The 23,561-nt window shown below is 40.3% G+C and overlaps 1 protein-coding gene across 3 annotated transcripts; it reads left to right on the forward strand.

Annotated features, from left to right (window-relative positions):
* Window positions 1-2,908: 2,908 nt before the first annotated feature.
* atp6v0a1a (ATPase H+ transporting V0 subunit a1a) lies at window positions 2,909-19,441 on the forward strand. 3 transcript variants are annotated; one of them, XM_033644952.2, is made up of 22 exons: window positions 2,909-3,045; window positions 4,200-4,365; window positions 5,039-5,117; window positions 5,266-5,363; window positions 5,450-5,578; window positions 6,473-6,555; window positions 7,104-7,230; window positions 7,328-7,410; window positions 7,506-7,599; window positions 9,564-9,776; window positions 10,932-11,082; window positions 11,388-11,527; window positions 11,697-11,863; window positions 11,957-12,047; window positions 12,451-12,569; window positions 12,675-12,891; window positions 12,998-13,105; window positions 13,199-13,306; window positions 14,005-14,049; window positions 14,579-14,696; window positions 14,847-15,018; window positions 18,415-19,441. In XM_033644952.2, exons 2-22 carry the CDS (start codon window positions 4,249-4,251, stop codon window positions 18,506-18,508), a joined length of 2,553 nt encoding a protein of 850 aa, XP_033500843.1. In that variant the 5' UTR covers window positions 2,909-3,045; window positions 4,200-4,248; the 3' UTR covers window positions 18,509-19,441. The 3 variants fall into 3 exon arrangements, with proteins under 3 accessions (XP_033500843.1, XP_033500845.1, XP_033500846.1); XM_033644954.2 differs by having other exon boundaries at window positions 14,032-14,049; XM_033644955.2 differs by lacking the exon at window positions 14,005-14,049.
* Window positions 19,442-23,561: the final 4,120 nt, after the last annotated feature.

A 23,561-nucleotide genomic window follows, 5' to 3' on the forward strand; every position in this document is an offset into this window, starting at 1 on the left:
TCTAGTCTACTTTACACCTAAACTTTCTCTTCTCCCTCAGTCTCACGCTCTCAGCCTTCTCTGTCTCTCTGCCTCTGCTCTGGGATGCCAGCCAGCTAAGGGGAGTAGGGCCTCTCACAGCTGAGGCATGTGTGCCCTGACTCAAATGCCTCTGCTCCCTGTGAAACCACCCAGTCAAAGTTTTCCCCTCTTACACCCGGCCCCCGCCCCCGGCTCCCCCTGCTGCTGGGGCTCCACCCCAGTCTGTCCCCAAGCACAGGGCAGCATATCTCCACCACAGGCGAGATCCAGTACCAGAAAAAGTTCAGACCAGTGAAATGTTCACAGTGTCTGAAATGATAATGGGTTGACTGTTCCACAAATACATATGGAGGTGTGAAGGTTTGCAAATATTTGAATACAATCTTCCCTGTGTCAGTGTGCTCTTCATGTAAAGAGTATAGCAGTTCATTTTTTTAGAAACTAATTTAAATTATAGCAAGAACATTTCAATCATGAGGTGTTTTCCCTTTCACAAACTCCAATGCATTACCTCCTTATATGTATGTTGGAAAAGAAATATGTGTAAAATCTACACACCTGTATTCACAGCTAACACACACAAATGATAGATGCCATTATAACACCAGACATGTCTTTATGAGATGCTTAAAAACCAGTGTATAAAACTATAATACGTGGGGCTATTTCAAATTGGAATAAAATACCACAATACTTAATCCAGATTCAGCACCGGACCTAGCACATTCAGCCACAGTGGGTCCACTACACCCAAAATCACCAGTAGCATTAGTTTTAAAAAAGATATTAAGAACAGCAGTTATTAGGAGAGAAATCAGTTTTAGTGACACATGATGTTCTGCTTGTGAAGGTTAGTGTATTTGTGGTGTTAGCTTGCTGTACACTAGTGGTGGTGTGCAGTCACACATACTTCTGTGTGCCTTTTTTGTGGGCTCTACTGGTTGCTTTGATCATCTACTGGTGAGATGACACCATGAATGTGAAATAAACTACTGCTGTCTCTTGATATTCTCTCACTGAATTTTGTTGATGTTGTGGATTATTTATGATGTGATAATTTAATGTTATGCCTTATTTTGCATGCTGTGTGGATGCCAGGAAGGGTTGCTCTTACTGCAGCAATAACTAATGGAGATACTGAATACTAGGCCTAACGAATAAACAATACTCTCTCTTATATCTCCAGATACATTTAAAAACAGGGCTGTGCAAATTGTCAATCAGCATACAAAGATAAACTGCCTGGATAAACAGTTGGTGTTAATATCTGTATTATTTCCACTGAAGAATGTGTAGCTGCTTTAACTGTGACCCCAGGAACAATAAACATGGATATAGAATTAATATCAGATCGCTTCACTTTGGTTAGCTTATTCTGAAAGTATTTACCAGAGGCAGACTACCAGTAGGCTATGCTTATTGAATTTCCCCTCAGGGCGATTAATAAAGTATATAAAATTATATATATATATATATATATATATATTTTTTTTTTTAAATATATATATATATAAATTAATGTCCTTAGCAGACAGCCTGTCTTTACACCACAAAACTGTTATCAAAACATCACGTTATGAATACAATTGATACCAGTATTTATGTTGCTACTGTTATTAGTAATAACCATACTAATAAAGAGCTGCACATGTTGATATTAACACTGATTTTACTGATATTAGCACTGTGTGACACTGGGTGGAGGTGACAGGTAGGTGTCTTTAGAATCACGAGTGTTTACTGCCCTCTTGTGGTCACAAATACGAAATGCAACGCTTTGTTCAAAAGGTGTACCAAGATTGAACCATTGGGAGTGACAATTTGGCCTAACAAGTCTAGAGCAATGTAAATATGTCTACATCACAGAAAACAGTGGTGGGAAATGGGTATCAGATTGATTATAATATGAACATAGAAACATTTGATAATAAAATGAGACAAGGTATATTTTCAGATGCATTAGAATCAATTTCTTACAAGTCAGGGCAAAATAAAGAGTAAGTCAGCACCATGTTGGGATGACAAATGTATTGTGGCAGTGAGAAATAGAAATACTGCATTTACAGTAGTGCAAAGAACACATATTTTCCAGCATATGATTCAGTACAAACAAGGTCAGGAGGACAGTAAGACATGCAAGTGGAGTAAGTGCTGAGCAGGGACAGGGAGGCAGGAGTTACTCTGTTATGAGTGACCAAAATGAAGTTGCAGTAATTAATAAGGAAAATACACAATGGTGAATACTTGTGTTACAGTACAGTTCCAACAAATTTGCCCGAGAAAGCAGAAAGAAAACTAAATTTGAGCGCACAGATGCACAAAGGAGAAAGGGCAGCATTAAAGATGAACAAAATGTCCTGTGGGAGACTAAAAAGCCACTGGCTATAACTGGGAAGCCTGCACCAGGGAGATCTAAAACAAAGTAGGTATGGTTAGGAACTGATTATGAGACAATGGTCCCTTGTTCACAGATGTGCAAAGGGCCCTGATACCTCTCCTACACAGGAGGACAGGCTACAACAATGTTCTCATCGGCCGTCTGTCACGGCATGTCCCCAGATCTCGATTTCTTTTTTTTTTTTTTTGTTCTTTGTAATGGTTTGGCATCTCTTTGAAGTTGCTCAATTCATCCATGGGTATGGTATGAGGTAGGGAAACTGGCAGGAATGAACAAGTAACAAGAAGCACACTGACTCTTGTCATTATGGGGGAAACAGAGACAGCATATTTTTGTAACATGCAGAAAGTATGAGCAGATAGACAAGTGATGGAAAACATTTGTTTTATTAGAAGTATTTGATTAATAAATTTCACGACTAAAATATAGTGAGTATAATGAGTATATCCAGAGGGGGGCAGTAATGCAGCGTGCAGTATGCCACCTGCCGTTAAACCTCAAAGAAGGAGTAGAAGAAGAAGAAGAAGACGAGCTGTCAGCCGCAACCACCGAGCAGTCCATCCTAAACAGCACAGAGGAAACCAGGAAGGAAACCAAGGAGGAGAGCGACATCTCCACGTAAAACAGTAAGGGAACTGTTGCTTAATTATACGGAAATTGACACTATTCGCGATTTAGACTAACGTTACCCCAGCGTTGATGTTAATATTGTGGGCTAAGTCAAATATTGAGCAACAGGTGCGCTAAGTTAGCGTTAGCTCTCTGTTAGCCGCACAGACCCTTTAAATTCCAAACTGAGCTATATTAATTGTCATCTAAGTTAGCTATCTAGCAAACATATGTCAGAAAAAGTAAATATTAACCCCACTAATATTCTGTTGTATAGCGTTATCATGTTATTAGCATTAAAGTTTAGCTAACGAATGCTAATCTGACTAGCACCCGTCAACTGATATTGTTTTGTTAGCTAACGTTAAATAACGTCAATGTAAGCTAATTAGCTAACGTCTGCGGTGTTAATAGTTTCAGCGGATAGCCGGCCAGGTAGCTGTGACAGTGACATGTTCATTTGGTCAGCCATTAACCGTTTGGCATCAGCTCTGACAGGTGGAGCTGTAGTAACGGTGACTAATTGACTTGTTAATCGCTGAGCTAAATGCGGCTCGTTGAAATAACGTTAATGGTGGTGTTTTGTCATGTTTCACGGTGTTAAGCAAACCTGTTTTGCTGTGTTGAATCAGTTGGTGTGCTCTTTGCGTTGCTGCAGTGGGAGTGTTGCGGCTTACTGGACCTACTGGTCACATGCTACCTTGTAATCCACAGATAAGCCCTGTGTGGTCGTTTTACAGCATGAGGCTGTGCTGTTTAGCTGAAACATACTCTGAAACATTCTTAATTATTTGTGTTAAATGACAGATAATACAGAAACTGCATTCTGCTTACAATAACCTGTGCTGTGCATCTACTGTAAAATTATATCCACTTCAAAGTCCCCTATGGTGTAGTGGTGCAGATAAAACTCATTTGGAGCGTAACCACATTCCTGTAGTGATCATGAGACCAGCATGAGGGGCAAGCTGATCATTTTTTTTCTTTTCTCTTTTTGTCACACTTATGCTAGACTAACACATAACTGATATGGGCCTCTCTCATTAGTGATCCTGACACTAAGGTGCCATGCAGAGAAAAGTGCTGAGTGTAGAGCTCAGATCCTTCATGTTTTACCAGAGTTTTTCTGTCTGTGAGGGTGACTAACGGATAATATCTGTTCACTTTCTAGAGGTTCTGGTTGATTTTAAGGGTGCTGAGCACTCCCATCCTTCAGCAACATGGGAGAACTCTTCAGAAGTGAAGAGATGACGCTGGCTCAGCTCTTCCTCCAGTCAGAAGCCGCCTACTGTTGTGTCAGTGAACTGGGAGAGATCGGGATGGTGCAGTTTCGGGATGTAAGTCCACTGTTATGTTGTCCTCTGAATCATGACTACTTTATTTTCTACAGGTTGACATTTTCTAGCTACTGAAACCTGCTTTTTAAAGCTGGTACGTGTTGTGTAAAGGGTCTGGGGTGGGGGGGGACACTTGAGTCATCTGTGTCATCTGTCATGGAAATGAAAATGACCAAATCATTGACGTTGCAGAGAAAGTGCATGCCTTCGGCATCATGTTCATCATGTGCTCACAGCTGACCCCTCATTCCACACATGAGAAAGCCCATTCCTAGTGAGCCCTGAGGGAAGCTTTGTGCTAGAATACAGGATGGGCTGTAACAGAGTAGGTCTGTGCATCGACAGTGGTGTCTTAATCATTTCATTAAATTGTACATCCTTCACCATATAAAATGACAATATAGAAAATGAGCTTTATTTTCTTAAGAGGATATTGACAGACTTAAAAACCTATTGATAGGGGAGTCAGTGGATAGCTCTGCTGAATCATCATTTAAGTTATTGACATTGATACAGCTTAGGTTTCTGATGTATGTGTGTTTTTTTTTGTTTTGCACCCCTTCTGATTTTACAGATTTTATTCAATCATCATGTCTTTGTGAACATGACTACATGGTCTGCATAGTCTGTGTTGACCCTCACTTCTGTTCTTTTTTTTGGTCTTTTCTCACAGCTAAATCCTGATGTGAATGTGTTCCAACGAAAGTTTGTCAATGAAGTACGACGATGTGAGGAAATGGATCGCAAACTGAGTAAGTGATATATATCTTGTCAGAGGTGCTTCTGGCAAGACCCATAACAGAGCTGTACAAATAAAAATGGGATGGTGCTTTTTCCAGTGTAAACAACTACATGTACACCTGTGCCCCCTTTTTTTACCTTGTTACTCCTCTCTCGCAGGATTTGTGGAGAAGGAAATAAAGAAGGCCAACATCCCAATAGTTGACACAGGAGAAAACCCTGAAGTCCCCTTCCCAAGGGACATGATCGACCTGGAGGTGACTGCTCTCTCTCTCAAAGATTAACACCTAGCTCTGTCATCTACTGCGTCCCTCTGCTGACCCCTCTGTGTGTCTCACCACAGGCCACATTTGAGAAGCTTGAGAATGAGCTGAAGGAAATAAACACCAACCAAGAAGCCCTTAAGAAGAACTTCCTGGAACTGACTGAGCTCAAGCACATCCTGCGTCGCACGCAACAGTTTTTTGACGAGGTCAGCTTAACTTCTGCATGCAGGCCCCTGCAAAATGATGTACTCAGCTTTTTTTTATTTTACTAACATTGTTGTGGCCTGAAAGAGAAGTTGCACTTTTACTTTTATCGTTGTTTATCGCCATGGTTGTAAAAAATAAATACAGCCTTAGAAACAAACGAACTATTTTGTACTGATAGGTGATTGTTAATCCAGAACTTTATTTATTTATTTTTTTTAATATATTCACTGTGGCAATGAGCAAGAAAAACAATGTGTTAGTCTAAAGGCGGCCGTTTCTGGTTTGCATTGGTGAAATACAGTTTCCGCTGATAAGCTGTCAGCACTGATATCAGGCACACCCAAACCCACACACACACACACTGACACACAGTGGAGCATTTTTTTCTGCTTGATCTGGCAGAAGGTGTTTCACTCGTGATCGTTTACAGTTGCTCACATGGTCTTGGCACATTTACACCAACCAGTCACATTAGTGAATACGCTGTAATTCCACTGCTGTACAATCCTTTGCACAGATTTGATTTTGTGTTTATTGATCATTTGCTGGAGCAAAGCCTCGCCAGCCCACCATTGCCCAACATCAGTCTCACTTCACTGCCTTCACAAACAAAACTGTATCGACTTACAATGTTAAGTCATCTTGTACGAGTTGTTATGAGCTTTGATTGAGGTAAATCATTGAACTGAACACGTAGCCGTCAACCATTAACTGGAGAAAGTCACTGTCTTTGCTGGAAACAAACATAAACACTGACCCTGGCTCTTTATCTTTATTCTGTCCAATCTCAACATGTATGTCAATACTATGGAGTTTTCTGTGTTTACAAGTATGTATATATGGTGATGCAGAACAGGGAATGATGTTAATTAATAATTAACTGACTCCTGCAGATGGAGGATCCCAGCTTACTGGAGGAGTCATCCACCCTTCTCGACCCCAATGAGCCTGTGCGAGTGGCTCCTCTCAGACTGGGGTGAGTCTCTTTTTGCGGTCTTCAAAAGGATTAGGATTCTCTAGAAGATTTCCATTCTGTGCACTTCAGCCATCTGTGGCCAAAACCAGACCTGAGTGTTACAACTAGCCAATCACCTCCCACACACCAGCTCAGGCTGTCCGGCTTAGTCAGGCAACAAAGGTCACTTAAAGCGGAAATCTACTCACAATCCGCATTCATAAATGTAATTCCCATTAGTGGAGATATTTCTGTCAATGTCAGCTCTTTATTTAGAAGAGAATAGGCAGACAATGCCCAGCCTAAATATTGTATTGTTGGGAAATCTAACTGACTGCATGAAGATTTTCCCAACTGTCTTCTGTCACTGTAAGGAAGTCCATATAATTATGTTGTTGAGACTATGGCATTGGAGTAAATGCAGTTTGCATTTAAGAAACATAAATTTCTTCTTTCTTTTTTTTTGACTTGTTTGTCAAAGTTTTTAGGGGTATTTTTTTTAGAAGATTTATATATCCCAGCCTAGATAACAAACAAGAATGGTGACAGCATTTTTCCATTTGTTACAGATTTGTGGCTGGAGTCATTGGCAGGGAACGTATTCCCACTTTCGAGAGGATGCTGTGGAGAGTTTGCAGAGGAAATGTGTTCCTGAGGCAGGCAGACATTGAAGATCCTCTGGAGGACCCGACTACGGTCAGAAATGTTTAAGCACTGATGTCTTGTGAAGCTGATAGTACCTGTTTCGATGTTCTCCTACTAAAGACAGACTAACTGTGTAATATTTCTACAGGGTGACCACGTCCACAAGTCTGTCTTCATCATCTTCTTCCAGGGAGACCAACTGAAGAATAGAGTCAAGAAGATCTGTGAGGGGTGAGTGGCTGGCCAACATTTGTACATTTTTATAAAGTGTTCTCTGCCAAAAGAGTCTTAAGATCTAACTATGCTTCTTCTTTATCTGTCTTTAGGTTCAGAGCAACCTTGTACCCATGTCCAGAAACACCCCAGGAGAGGAAAGAGATGTTGGCAGGGGTGAATGCACGCATTGATGACCTACAAATGGTAAATATACTGGCAGGGAATACAGCTACACAATGTTGACTCATTAGCACTGACCTCCACAGAAACACACTTGAACTGATAAGTTCTCTCTTTTTTGTTTGTTTCTGCCTTGTCAGCAGCACATTTTTGTAGAAATCCACTGGAAAGTGTCATTAGAGGAAATTTCACAAGGCGTGTAATACTTCTGCTCCTCACAGTTTATTCTCAGCTTCCTGTCTTGGCGCTCAGCCATATATTATATAAGCAATAAATTAATTTGATTTAAGTTGCATGAATGTCAGCTCATAGAAAACATTTCCATAAGATCTGTTGGCCTATAACGTAGCTATGTTATACTACTACTATATATCACTTACGTTTTTTTTCACTAGCTACTGATATAAATTTATAGATAGTGAGTGAGGGATAAATACTTTAGGGATGCTAGAGAAGGTGGACTCATAACTTCTCTGTAGGTAACTAAAACACTAAGTAGACCCTTCTCAATCACTGTTTAACAGACAAAATGTACTATACATTTTCTAATAATGAGGTGATACATCTGCTCATTTCATTTTACTTGCAATCCTCTCCTGTTAAAACTTTTATTTGTGCCACACTGCCCTGTTCATTTGCGGAAACATAGTTATTGGTTTGTTTCAATAAACTTTCGCAACTGCTGATCAACACCTCAGCTGTCTAGCTTCAGCCCAGAGAATTGTCCTCCAGCAGGCAGAGTCTTTCCATTACAATGTTGTTATTGTGTGCGCAGTGTTGAATTACTCCTCAGTGACTCGTTATCTAGCACAAGGTAGAGCCCCAGGGAATCCCTCTTTCCTTGAGCTTTGCAAATAAGAACTGTCTTGTATGGTTGTGAGGATACATCCGCTCATATGTGTGTTTTACATCATGTCACACAGACTCACATATCACAGAGAGATTACATATGTTGTACTGACTGCATCCTGGTCTGCAGGCTGTTAGAAGTGAAGTAACATGAGATATTCACTTCTGTCAGCAAGTTGTGTCAATTGTGTTCACGTGTCATGTACTCAGATATTATAGCATCATTGACATTTGCCACAGAAATGGGTTGCTCAAGACTGATACTTGATACACATCCCATTTGACAAATGGATTGATATCCTCTCACGGTTTTGCATCCCGGGGAATGTGGATCTTGGCGTTTGCGGATGCAGCGTTATACTTGTCACTACGTGTGCATGAGAGCTGAATGACATGGTTGATGAAGAATGTCAAGCTGTTTGGACAGCGATCTGCTATGTGTGGGCTATTAAGCCTCTCGACAGCAGGCGAGATTGTGTCTGTAGGCAGACAGCACAGAGCTTAGATATCCTGCTATTTGCTGATCATGGGTCTCTGCTTTAAATGTGAGTCATGCAGCAGCATATCTGGGAATATCCTATATCTCTTTCGGGAAAACCTAATGGATTAGACAGCCTGTTGCTCTTCATCTTATGACTAACTGCTCACTAATCACACTGGTAAATCTAAACCCTTTCTATGAATATCATGGAACGAATCATTCAGTGCTACTCTATTTTTAGCAGCATTTTCCGATTGTAGGGGACATAGATTTATAGTGCATAAATGTCTTTGATAGCACTTTAATTAATAATTGCAATTGGGTGTTAAAACAAGGAGTTTGTCATTTATTATTATGAGAAAAATGACCTACCCTCCCTCATATCTGCTTGCAGGCCATAGAAAAGCACAAGGTGAACCAAAATGGCAGTTATAGGTGTTTCTGGCTCCCACAGTGGACATTTGTCTTGTCACTTTTTGGCTCAAGGATTGTAAAGAGTGGATTTATAGTCCCACAGTTGCCAATATCTAATGTAGCAGACATTTTGTTTTTACCAGAAAAGCATTGCAATCTCTCTTTAAAGAGCCAAGGTAGAAAGTAAAAGTACAAAAGATTTCATTCCAGTCCTAAACAATTTTACTCTTGTCTCCCTCTAAAGGTGCTGAACCAGACCGAGGATCACAGGCAGAGGGTCCTGCAGGCTGCAGCCAAGACCATCAGAGTGTGGTTCATCAAGGTGAGGAAGATGAAGGCCATCTACCACACCCTCAACCTCTGCAACATCGACGTCACTCAGAAGTGTCTGATCGCCGAGGTCTGGTGTCCTGTCTCGGACATGGACTCTATCCAGTTTGCCCTGCGCAGGGGAACGGTGAGTAACTGAGCACCAGGCAGTTTATGTTTAAGGAAAATATCCTCCATTTCGTAGGTTAACTCTATTTTGTAAAGACACAGTCACCAGCCTCTGTTTTGTTCTTAGAAAAGAGACACAGGGTCAAATTTACCTGGTGATGTACTGAACATAGCAGAACCAGTTTAAAACAAACAGATCTAAACCATGTCAGTGCAAACAGGATGTTTGCAGTATACCCAAGCTTTTGTGTGTACTAACATATTCGTACATTTACTTTGACAGTTATTTACCTAGTTGTTTAATTCCAATTAGAGGAGCTTACAACTTATGGCAGCAGACATGCAAGTTCCTCAAAACAAGAAGTAAACAGAGTCCAAAAAATAGTTTCAGTGTTTTTAAATAAACCGAAAGTTATGCTGACTGCAACAAATTCTCATTCTGGTGACCAGTTGCAGACAGTTGTAGGTCGTCGAAAAGGAGGTGGTGAATGGGGCTACGCAAAACAGTTGACAAGTTGAGACAGGCAGCTTCTTACACTGCAGTGATCACAAGCAAATGCTGCATTTGTTTTGGGTGCTAACTTGTTATTTCCTCTGCCAGGCAGTTACATTTTTGGTAGTGACACATTGTGCTAAAAACTAAAAGAATCTGGGGCTGTGGTTTTGGAGAGAGGTGAGCTCACCAGACCTGTGTAGCCCCCTCCTCATCTCTGCTTGAAGCTAGTGACTGGAGGCTACAGTACATTGGACAGCACTGGGATAAAACACAAGTCTTCGACTGAACTGTTTGCAGTTGATTTGTATTGTGGGTAGAGTAGATGCTAGATGTAGAGAAGGGAAAAATGTGTGGAATAAAAAAGACATTTGTTTTAGTTGTACACTTGGTGTAGCGACAGAGACTTGGCTCTGTTAGGCTTTGCACTGTCTCTATGCTCACGTCATCTCTCAACTGTCTTTATTTTGCTTGTCTTGAAACACCAGGCCATAGTGTACTGCAGGGGTATTCAACTGGCTTTACCCAGGGGTCCCTTTTTTTCTTACCAAGATGAAAATTGATAAAGCAGCATGATACCACTTGTGTACACTTGGCTCTCGGCATTCTCTGCACGTGATCCCATTTTTAAAAAGATAGATAAGATTGTTAAATACTTCTTGTATGTGTTGTGCGCTTTAGGAGAAGAGTGGCTCCACTGTGCCTTCCATCCTCAATAGGATGCAGACCAAGCAGACCCCACCCACCTATAACAAGACAAATAAATTCACCTCAGGCTTCCAAAACATTGTGGATGCTTATGGAATTGGCAGCTACCGTGAGATTAACCCAGGTAAGCATGTGTCACACCTTTATGTGTACAGTCCTAAACTTTGAACCTCTGTTTGTCATGAGACCATCAGTGTTATAATTTGTCTTTCAAGACAGCTGAACATTTTGTTGTTGTTTTTTATTCTGTTTACCTGGCTGCCTGTAGTATTGAACTACAGTCACTGAAAGGCGTGCTACGTACTCGGCCTCATCACCCATTATCAGTTTGTTTGGACATGCTCTGTATTGTGACACTCATATGTTGTTTCACCTGCCACACCGCCCTCCCCTCACATGATGCCTGCGTCACCACCTCCTCGTCTCCAGCGCCATACACCATCATCACCTTCCCCTTCCTATTTGCTGTTATGTTTGGTGACCTGGGCCACGGGGTGCTCATGACCTGTGCTGCCCTATACCTGGTGTTGAGAGAGAGCAGACTGATGGCCCAGAAGAACGATAATGAGGTATGACTTCCATCATGGCCATCTCATCAGCCCCACAGCATCCTCACTGGTGGTGCACCAGCCCCACAGCTGTACAGAGCTTTGTGCTTCTGTGGGTTATGTTCATAATTGCAGAAATGCAGCTTTTCTTGTTTTATAACCTAGTTACTCATTGATTGTTCTATGGCAGATGTTCAGCATGGTGTTCGCAGGGCGCTACATCATCCTGCTGATGGGAATCTTCTCAGTCTACACTGGGATCATTTACAATGACTGCTTCTCCAAGTCCCTCAACGCTTTTGGCTCTGGCTGGAGCGTCAGGCCAATGTTCGACCGTCGGGTAGGAGGCAACTGGACGTAAGTCACCAACCTGAGTTTTAACCCTTCTGACTGCTGTAGATGTGATGTAATAGAAGTCACAAAACTAATTGGTGTTCTCATTCCATTCAGGATTGAAACACTGGAAACCAATAAAGTTTGGCAGTTGGATCCAGCAATAGATGGGGTGTTCAAAGGGCCGTATCCCATTGGCATCGATCCGGTAAACATTTTCCTTTGCAATTTGCATGCTCTTTATTCTGCAAAAATCAAACTAGCTTAGTTGATGCTCTTTACATGCTTTCAAGCAGGCATGGGACAGTATGAAAATTGCTTGATTAATACCTTTACATTTTTTGACATTGTATATGCAGTCGGTCTTTGCAGAGTCTCTTATACTGTTGGTTGACAAGGAGTCTCTTTGGGTGCGATATTAACTATTATCCCAATGAGTGTTATTACGATCCGTGATATGTTTATATTATTATGTTATTGTGTTATAACATAAACTTGCTTCTATAAATTAGGTTTATTGTAACTGAATATGGTTAAAGGAGAAAGCTGCCCCAGAATGAAAATATGTTGAGCATTATTGAGCACTCATGTTTGACCACTTTGTTTCTCAGATTTGGAACATTGCCATCAACAAGCTGACGTTCCTGAACTCATTCAAGATGAAGATGTCTGTAATCCTGGGAGTAATCCACATGCTGTTTGGAGTCACACTGAGTCTCTTCAACCACCTGTGAGATTTTCATCCAACATTTACACTTAAATTGATTATTTCTTTGTCTTTGTTCCCGTGGCAATTACGCACAGATTCAGAGTGAACGTTTGTGGTCCTCTGCAGGTATTTCAAGAAGCCGCTGAATATCTACTTGGGATTCATCCCAGAGATTGTCTTCATGTCCAGTCTCTTTGGCTACCTGGCCATTCTGATCTTCTACAAATGGGTCGCATATGATGCACACATATCCAAGGATGCTCCCAGTATCCTCATCGCCTTTATCAACATGTTCCTCTTCAACTACAGCGACCCCAGTACCAAACCTCTCTACAGAGGACAGGTGAGATACTTGTTAGATACATACATCTGTTGTTTTGTCCTGAAATGAACAACCACAACCTCATTGTCCTGTTTTTCTTATTCTCTTTTCTCCCCTGAATATGTAGATGGTCGTACAATCACTGTTGGTGGTTATCGCCTTGGCTTGTGTTCCCTGTATGTTAATAGTGAAAACTCTAATTCTGCGGAGACAGTATTTGTGGCGGAAACACCTGGTAAGAAGCAAATGGTATCACTTGAAGTTAATACATTGTATCTCAATTGTAACCCTTTTTAAACTTTTCTATTTTTCCCATTTTCTGTTTCAGGGTACACAGAACTTTGGAGGGATCAGGGTGGGCAACGGACCCACTGAGGACGAGGCTGAAATCATCCAGCATGACCAGCTCTCACAGCACTCTGAGGAGGAGCCTGAGGTAAAAGAGACATATTCTCATCAGTAACAATGTCTCCCACCTGAATGCATTTTTTCCCTGTTGCTCTCAAAGCTGGAGAAACGGCAGGCCAGCAGTCTGGTGAGGGAGGATGGGAGTGGGGCCCACGTTATTGGATCTACTCACTTCTTTTAATAATTCAGTTACTCAGCCACAGTTGGAAACAAAAATCGATACCTCATGTTTCCACTTCCACTGTGGCAATGAAAAACATTAATTATGGATGAAGGTCCACTTTAGCAAAAAGATTTAACAAGCTCCACACTGCCACCCTTAGATTATAGATGGCTATTGAGAATGCTGTTGAGAGATTAAATTCAGAAATGTTGTTTGTTTTGTTGTTTTTTGTTTTTTTATCTGGTCTGTTTTGTGTGCAGTTGCTTGTAAATATAAAAAATATCCAGGTTGATTAAGAATCCGACCATTCTGGTTGTTTGTTGTTCATCTCAAAGAGCTTTAACACCACCTGGAATCAGTTGTGCTGAAGTATTTTATTGTGAACCTCTTTATATATATTCCCCCTAATTTAATTCTAAAATGCACTGACAGCACATGTGAGCAGAGTGTTGTCATCCTGTAATATTCACCCTCTTTCCTTTTTAAGCGAGTAACCGATTTCTCTCGTAACTTTTCTGTTTACTGATGTCTGTCGATCTGTGTGTGTGCTGTCTATAACCAAGCGTTGCCTTTTGTCACCTGCTGTCAAGGCCCACGAGGATGAAGAGGTAGGACAGGAGCTCACGCTGCACCTCCACCCACCCTGCAACCTATCCCCCTCCTGTCAAAGTGCATGTCTAGTATTTCTTTCTTTCTGCCCCTCATTTTGTCGTCTACGTATGCTGTCAACCGTTGCTTGCTGGTCTTAGCTGTGTCGGTGTGCGTGTAAGTGTTAGTCGGCGTGTGGCTGGTGTCTTCCAGGAGTCACTTGTTGAAACATAGGTTGCAGAGATTCCTTAAGCAGTGGGTGCCAATAGGCCATTGTGTTCTTGCAGTCCTGGTGATGTGCGTGATGAGCAGGGCAGCTGATACTTTGGGTTCACAGGGTCCTCAGATGACGGTGTCTCCATTTAATTTAAGGGGCTTTGGTGATCTGTGGTGGCAAATGGGTTTCCTATCAATTACCTGAATGATCATGCACATACATTGAACCAGTCTCCTCCTATGTGGACGCCAGGACCTGCCATAAAGATGTTATTTTCTAGAGATTCATGCTGACATGTGGTCACGTTTTGATGTTATTTCTTTGTCTCACAGTTTAACTTTGGTGATGTGGCAGTGCATCAAGCGATCCACACCATAGAGTACTGCCTGGGCTGTATCTCCAACACCGCCTCTTATCTGAGGCTTTGGGCCCTCAGTCTGGCTCATGCACGTAAGTTACACTTTTCCTCCCTTTTTAATATCAAGGTTTTGACTAAAGATTAACACAACAATATGCATACATTTAGTAGAGAAGTGGAAATATAACCCATACACTTATCACAGCACTGAAACCCGTGTCCTCTTTTTGTCCCATGCGCAGAGTTGTCAGAGGTGCTGTGGTCCATGGTGATGCACATTGGCCTTTCTACCAGAAGCCTCGCGGGTTTCTTACTTGTGTCCATAGTCTTTTTCTTCTTTGCTATTCTCACAGTTGCCATTCTTCTCATTATGGAGGGCTTGTCAGCCTTCTTGCATGCACTGCGACTGCACTGGTAAGTTGACTATTGTGTTTGTGGTATTTCTTTTTTGTATGCTTTTCATCTGCTTTCTCTTTTTGGTCTTTTCATGTTTTTGTGTCTAAGTGACCAATGGGAACGTAATGTACGCAATGTAACAATAACGTAAATGGTTAATTGCACTTTGTGAATGCATGTTTACTAAAAGTGCTTGTTTTCACCACTGACAGGTTCAGTTTACTATCCAAAGTGTCTGACAACATTGTAGAAAGGATGCTTACAGAGATAAACCCCTCTGTTAAGAGCTTCAGGTTAAACCAGAAACAGCACAGTCACTTTCATCAAACCCACAAGACTCAATTTAAATAAACAGCAATTTTATCAGCATAAAACATACTTTATTCAAAGTCAACAGGAACAAAATAGAACTCGCAAAAAACCATTATGGTTTGTCTTTCCACTGTTCCAACAAACAGCAACTCTTGATTGAAATAAACCCTTAATTTACCCAGTTAGATGTGAAAATATGCTGGCTCTATACAGGCTACAATTACGGTCTATTTAAATGGAGTCTGATGGGTTTGGTGATGGCAATTTCGGGCTGTTTCTGGTGAAACAAAGGATCTTAATCTTCAACAAAAAGTTCTGTCTCTGTAGAGATCCATTTCATGGTGTTGTCAGACACTTGTAACAACAATCCGAGCCTGTCAGTGGCAAAAAGAAGCACTTTTAGTGGACGTAAATTGACAGTGCACAAACACCCCAAGTGGTTACATTGCAGCCTGGTTTGCAGCTGCTGGCTGCAGCCCTCAAGTTTTCATATTTTTGACAGAAAAACACTCCACTGCTGTTCTAATAATCTAGTAAACAACTTTTGAGCATCGCATTCAGTGTATTATACACAATGAGTATGAATCCAAAACTCAGTTACTGTACACTGGATTTGCTATTTTCAAAGAGGAGGCCTTCACTTATGCAAAATGGCTGTAAGTACCGTAAACCACAGACCTGTAACGCCATCTGCAGGTGAACAGTAACAAATGAGAAGGTGACTGCTTAAGCCTACTACGCTGAAAATATAAATTTCAGTCCATACAACAGGTTACCCTGTTTCCTTAGATGGTTATACGGTTGAGAATTAACAACAAATTATAAAACAAAACATTTACAAAAATTTATAGAAAAGTAACCAGAATATTGGTGTTTTAAGCTGGAGGCTGCTGCACCATCAGTACCCATCAGTGCCTCAGCACCAGTCGAGAGGGGTGTGTCCCAATCAGAAGTTAACAAATTTCAGTTTCACATCGCCTTCTCTCTTTCCTGGCCTGCGGCCTGGAACATGTCTGGCTCCAGTCAGTGTTATGCTTTTCATTTTTTCTGCATGTGTCGTGTACAGAACAGTCTGTGTCCGTGACTCCTTGCTATGGCACCGACGAGCCTTTGTTATCTCCTCATTAATGTCTTAGTCAGGCTTTGCTGAATGTCATCCTGGTTTTTATAATCCGCTGGCACGTTTACAGAGCATGCCTGCGTTGCAGCGACTCCTCTCTATAATTATCCTTTACACAGGAATACTGGGTGACTCAGCTCTCACTGAAGCGTCTTCAGAGACAATGAGGTGCAGTCGTGAATACAATATGAAAACACCAGTCATAGTAGTTAATTTCCAATTATTGCATCAGGACATCACGTGATAACGTAATGTCATGTGTAAGGTCAAATTAAAGATAGAGAAAAATGTTGTCGGGCTCTCTACCTTTAGGTGCTCATCTGTCTAGAGATGTTCTTGTAGTTGAGGAGATCCTTGAGACAAACAGTATTTTTTATTTTAGAGAGGTAGGACCAAGTCATTAGTTTTAAAGTCAGAAGTAAGTCTAAAGTCTTCGCACTCAAGTCCTAAGTCAAGACAGACAAGTCTCGAGACATGTACCAAGTCCTAAACTTGGGGTCCTCAACAAGCCATATGTGCTCTACCCCAAATGTGATGCCAGAGTGATAATCTATGTTATATTTACAAAAATCTTGAGTGCTTCAAAATTTCTTTTTACTGAATTGTTAAAACATGTTTGTAGGAAATTGTTGCGTCTCCGTCTGTAATTATCAACTTGGAAGATCTGCATTTTGCAATTAGTTTTTTTGCTGACCACCGTGTCATTCTTTTACATGGACAAAATGATCCTCTGCATCGTTTTTCTAAGTGGCGTTCAATGATGTTAAGTTAGTTCTTCATGGATCTGTCCTGCGACTTAATTGGATGCTGTTGGATTGGTTCAAAGAGTCGACTTGCTGGGAATGAATAACGTTAATGTTAGTTGATGCAGAAAATAAAGGGAGAAGAATTGATTTGTGGCTCACTTTTATATAACTTTGTAATCTTTCTGCTTGGGGAAAGATGTCAGGTATTTTCATGTCAAAAGGTTCAAGTCCAAATTAAGTCATGTGTCATTTGTGATAAAGTCCAAGTGGAGTTGCAGTTTGCTTTTTAATTTTGCGACCGACTGTGACTTACATTAGTCCAAGTTCTCCGACTCGAATCCATGCCTCTGATAATTTACAGTATAAACAGAGAGATGACAGCACCAGTAAACTAGGAAAAGTAGTAACATAGTGTTTATGATTTCTAAAGAATACAAGTACACCTACTGTGTTGAATTAAAAACAAATGTGCCCTGTGATTTGGATTTTCCTGGAGCATTTTTGCAAGAAAGATTTCAGGAAGTTATGTACAGTAATATTTTTAAAATGTCTATCCCCCCTTCGTCTACTTTCCTACACCAGACAGACTATGGAATGACAGGTATTCGTGGCTTCTCAGTTTAAAGGTCATCCAGCCGTCGCTCAGTATTTGCTTTTTAAAAATAGAGCCTGATCATTTTCCAGGGGGGAAGAGGCTTATGTGTCTGACCCTGGGCCCCAGTCCAGGAGCAGGGATGTAGACAGGAGTGGGTTCAGGTGGGTGCAGGCTGTGGAATGAAGAGCAAGGGTCGTCAGCCACAACTGCTCTGCTCAGCATTACCCAACGTGGACAGCCATCACCACTGTGTGCCTGTGTTATTGTGTGCGAGCCTTTCTGGTTATTGGTTTTTATGCCTTCAGGCTGGCGATAGCCGTCCATCCCATTCTCTTGAGGGAAATTCTTCAAATTTTGGCACAAACATCCACTTGGACTCACTAATGACCTGATTAGAGTTTGAGACATTTGGTCAGATAACAAATTGGTGACTCTAATTTTGGGTGTCCACCTAGAAACTGTGCTTATTTTATGGATCTTCTGTGCTGCTGGGGGCAAGATGTGTGTGAAGCATCCATGTTTTCACAAACATTGATGTAAACTGTAATTGCAGCTTGACTGGTTCAAGGAAACATACAGCTGCGAGACGGTAATTCTCGTTTTTTGTATTTGTTTTGAATGGCTCGTTATTTTCTTTACAGGGTGGAGTTCCAAAACAAGTTTTACACAGGCCAGGGCTTCAAGTTTCTCCCCTTCACCTTCGAAAGCATCCTGGATGGACGGTTTGAGGACTAAGATCCGACGACAACCCTAATACTATTGTCACTCATCTCTTGAGAATCTGTGTGCCGCTGAGTAGTGATTGTTTTGTGTGTGTAATGCAGTTTCCATGAGTGACACTCCACAAGATTTTCTCTCCCACTACTGTTTGTTTTAAACTTCTCATCACTTTTTAGAATCAAATTGGGAACATCTACTCAGAAATCAGTATTCATTCATTCATTCCTCAGAAAAAATATCATTATATATAATCTGTCTTGTCTTGTCTTTAGTGAAGTCATTTTTGTTTTACTTGTATGTAGTGTAATATTATTTATGCAAATATTTCCTTCATAAAACCTGCATTTTTCCTGTGGCAGTGTTGCACTATCAATCATAAATGTTCTGTTCTGTGCAAGTGACTGATTATGTTGACTGGTGCTTATTCAGAGTGAAGTGACAGAAGTGTTTACAACTCTCCGGTCTGGTCCCTCTGGGTTCTCTCTGTGTTGTTCTCCAGCAACAGTCAACATCTTGTGCACAGAGCATCTCATCTGTTTGATTAAAAAAAAACAAAAAAAAAACCACGCACCCACTTTGCACACCTCTACGACACTGCATACTGACCTCACACACACAGCTATAAAGGTCCAAAGGGAATACAGTTTAACTTACATCAGGATGTCAGTCAGAGCTTTGAAGGAGGAGATGAACTGACTCTTAAATCCTGCATTGTGTGCTAACGTTGACATAAATTACCTTTTCTGCTTAGTGATCTGTTCTTTATTGATCAACATGGAGAAACTGAAGGGGAATCTGTAGTAGGTGGATGTTCTGCAACAGCATGGAAGTTTAAAATGTCACTGTCACGTTTAGAAGGCAGTAAGATTGAGAGAGAAGTCATTCCTCAGAAATCATTTCCCACCCCCATCATTGTGCATCTCTGTCAATAAAGTAAAAAGAGCTGGATTAAGTTGTGGTTTGAGTTGTTTTTTTCTTATGTACTTAAGTTGTTCTGTCACATACTTGGCACATGGCAGAAGTTTCAGTTCCACAACCTCACCACTAGATGCCACTAAAGTGACTACTTATTATACTTTTATTACAACATTATGACATATATGCAGTAAAAACATTAAAATCACTTATTTAAACAAAGGTTTTTTAAAAAAAATATGTGAAACAAGAAAAAAGCAGATTGCAATTTAAGAATTATAAAAATTTCAATCTGATTTTATGTAATACTGGAAACGAGTCAATTTGCATTTTAAAAATGGTTGGAACGTCCTCACAGCACTGGCAGATCTCAAGAAAATAAGGACTGAAATGATTCTGAACTGATCTTACTGTATATAAAATCTCAATCTGTAAAATAACTAGGGACTTCAGATGTTAACTAAATGTAGTGGAGTAAAAAGTACAATATGACCCTCTTAAATTCAGTAAAGCAGGACTTACAAGTATTTCCACTTGCTTTAATTTTTATTAGGAGTTTAAAAGCACAAAACACAAAAGCCCGAGAGGATAACACATAAAGACATCCCTAAAAACATTAATTTCCAAAGTGGTCCTTGATGGAAAGTACTTGAGTAAATGTTCTTAAATCCAACAAAATACTGTAGGTGTTAATGATACTGAGGTTTCAATGTACCATCACTCCTCTTGGTGGTGCTATTGAACAGGCTGAGCAGTTACAGCAGTCAACAAGAACAAATGATTGTTCTGTTTACCCCCTGAATGTTGCAGTGTTTCTTTCTTATGTACACAAAATGAAACTATGCACACAATTCTGAAAACTTGAAGCTCATGCATGAACAAGACTCCAGACTGTTGAACTTTAAGCATAATTCCACTGTTTTCACTTAAATAGAAATTTAAACCACATTTTTGTAGAACTCTCAGCACAAACTGCATCATTCAGCACACTTTGTTCAGCTTGTTCAGCCGGAAAACACTGGCCATTAAAATGACACAACCTCATTACTAGTTGGTGTGACTCACATCTGAGCTGTTCAAACTCAATTGGCAAAGCAGTCCAGGGCATAAAGAGGCCCCAGGTAACCTCCACTGCGTTGGGTAAAATGGAGTAGCATGGAGAACAGAGAGGAAGGCCGATGAAAACAGTCAGTTCAGTCAGCTGAACATTTTCCTCTAGCCTACAGTAACACGTAAACATTTGATCTATTACTTTTTTGTATTTGTGCGCTGATTTCCTCATTACATCCCCAGAAAGACAGTCTTATCATTGTCTTATTGTCGTGTTCTCATATTACTTACAGTATCAGTTCAATTACTGTGAGCTTTGCCATAATAGGAAACATTTGTGTATTCTCAAAACTCTACCTATGTGGCAGTATCAACTTTTACAGTGTGTCTATGGGAAGCTGGGATGTGAGTTTAGCCCAACTGGAGCCAATGGATAGACAGATGTGCACTTTATCCTATGCTGATACAAAGATTTTATCAATGCAGTATTTATATGATATATATACAATATTGTATAACAGTATGGTAACAGTCTTTATTCTGTTTGTACAAAAATGCAGCCTATTTTTGGATGAAAAACGCTCAACTTTACTGTAAAAAGAAGACAAAGACAAAGAGCCAGAACACATACTAATGGTATTTTGATTGTAGTGTTTTAAATTCATCACACTGTGTTTCATTTTGCAAGAAATTTTAATTAACAAAATGGTTTCACTTTTGTGCTCAGAGTTGTGAGAAACTGATCTATAGTTTGAGAAAACGTGCTAAACATTTGGGAAAAACTGTAAGAAGTTATGATAAAAGCGCCAACAGTTGTCTATGACAGATGAATTTATCTCGATTACCTGCTCCGCTGCTGAACTTTGCACCTGACATAGGATCCTGCCCATTTATTTGGCAAACTTTAAGGAAATTACCTCTAAGGGAACTTGTAAGTAGATGTATAGTAATGTATTTTGTGCATAGTGGGGCTTTTCTTTAACATGCCACATATCATCCTGTAATCGACCAGGTTCTCTCAGTCTAGCCGTCTACAGGCAATTATGTTATAATCAGTCCAAACAGAAGTATCCACTTGTGTCTCCACCCATTTTTGAAAGTGTTTGTTTGACTTTCTCAGTCCTGTCAGAAGCAGCAGGAAACATTCATCTTTGCACAATATTACATTATCATAATTCAGTAGTGGTGGAAGAAATAGTCGGGTCTTGTACATAAACTATAAGTGGCAAGTACTAAAGCCATGCATTAAAAATTTTACTGAGGTAAAAGTACAAAAATATTGACATCAAAATGTATTCAGAGGACTAGTGTGTAGAATTTACTGGCTTTTACCATGTGCTAAGTATGTAGGAGAACTACTGTAGCTGGCATATCTCAACATTGTACTTGAAGGAATACTTAAACTGATCCAATTACTCACCCTATGTTATGTTAAACTCATAAAGAAAACTTTTTTTGTTTGCTTCTGGTAAACGAAGAATCCAAAAACATAGAAAATTCCTGATGAGTTGGAATGAAGAGGGTCCACGTTTAACAACAGCAAAACTATATTAAACATCCATTAACAAACTCTCGTCTCACAAGTCGTACACTCAGTTCTTCCCAAACACATGCATTTTCACTAAAACTTTAGTACTCTAAACTGAATTGAAAGTGAAACATAGTCTTTGCACTCTTCAAACTCTGACTCCATTGACAAAAACTGAAATCTGACCTTGTGGAACATGGAAGTTGCTGGTCTACCGCTGTCTCCATCAATATTTTGTGTTATTGTGTGACTTTGGTGTCCTAAAGTGTTCGTTCAGATTGACAAAACACAAATAATGATCAAGGCATCAGTGGACCAGCAGCTCCCTGTTCAGCAAGGTAAAATTGCTGCTTTTGTCAATTGAGTATTGCTTTGGAGAGAGCATAGATCAATTTCACTTTCAGTTCAGTTTTGAATACTGAGTTTTACATGAAAATGCATGTGTTTGAGAAGTATTGAGCATACAAATTTATAAATGAGACTTATAGTGCACAAACTCTGTTAAAGTTTGTAAACTGATGTTTGACAGGCCTATAATTTTGCTGTTGTTAGACTCAGATCCCGATGGATTAAATTCATCACAAATTTTCTCCATTTTTTGGATTCTTCCTCATATGAGGACATCACATTTTAGGTTTACTTAACCTTCTACTTAACTTAGACCTGTTGTCCTCCTTCATGGACACTTTTTGTGCCATCTAGTGGTAGTAGGACCACAATGCATTAATCAATGTGAAAACAAGATGGCAGCCATCTCAGCTAAGTCAGTCTGCAGCCGACCCCGCCACAAAAGTGGGCAAGGTCTAAATCCTGATCAGATTTTAGGGTTGGAACTTGTTTGTTTCTGATTAATAATGTTTGTAGTTTGATATGGCAACACAGTTTTACCAATTTTAGCAACAGTATCAAGCTATGGCACTGTTAATGAGGAAGTACTCATTTGAAGACTGTAAGACTTTATCATCGTCTCGTTCGAGGACATCGGGACTTTATTATCATTGACAATGTTACGTTTTTTATACCTATCAGGTCCTACTCATCCCACATAGCTCGGAGAAATTTAAAAAGCATAGGCTACCAAACAAAAGTTCGGGTCTCAGGAGGATAATGTGAGTAATTGATATACAAATGTAGTTACTGTCCACCACTGTAATTCTGCCCATTAGAAGAATAAATGTGTAACAAACAAGAAAAGGATTTTGAGGTGTTAAACAGTGTCTCAGTGGCACTCTGGGAGGCCTCACTATAAAAACCCTCAGTCACTGTGGAATGAGGAACATCATGTTCTCTATCCTGTGTATTTTTTTCAAGGGGGGTTGGCTGCTATCAGCCACAACAGCCCAGTATAATAATAGAGCTCCTTATTTATCTAACATTTTTTTTAGACAAGCTCATTTAATTTGATATTTCCCAGCATGTCATGTATAACCACGGGTGAGAGCAAGCTTGCATAAGAGCCCCTGAAGTCCCGCCGTGTTTACACTAACTGGGACTTTTACACTGCACTTTCAAAGCATGAACCCCAACGAGACTGAGCTTATTATTTTGCTCCTTTATCTCAGGCAAACACTAAGT

The sequence above is a fragment of the Epinephelus lanceolatus genome, chromosome 18 (genome assembly GCF_041903045.1).
Source record: "Epinephelus lanceolatus isolate andai-2023 chromosome 18, ASM4190304v1, whole genome shotgun sequence".
In the NCBI taxonomy this organism is placed as follows: domain Eukaryota; kingdom Metazoa; phylum Chordata; class Actinopteri; order Perciformes; family Serranidae; genus Epinephelus; species Epinephelus lanceolatus.

Excerpts from the sequence above, each read along its gene's own strand:
- atp6v0a1a (XM_033644952.2), top strand. The coding sequence starts at position 4,249 with ATGGGAGAACTCTTCAGAAGTGAAGAGATGACGCTGGCTCAGCTCTTC. Across the intron at positions 4,366-5,038 it reads GGATGGTGCAGTTTCGGGAT|CTAAATCCTGATGTGAATGT; the intron begins GTAAGTCCACTG and ends CTTTTCTCACAG. Across the intron at positions 7,411-7,505 it reads GTCAAGAAGATCTGTGAGGG|GTTCAGAGCAACCTTGTACC; the intron begins GTGAGTGGCTGG and ends ATCTGTCTTTAG.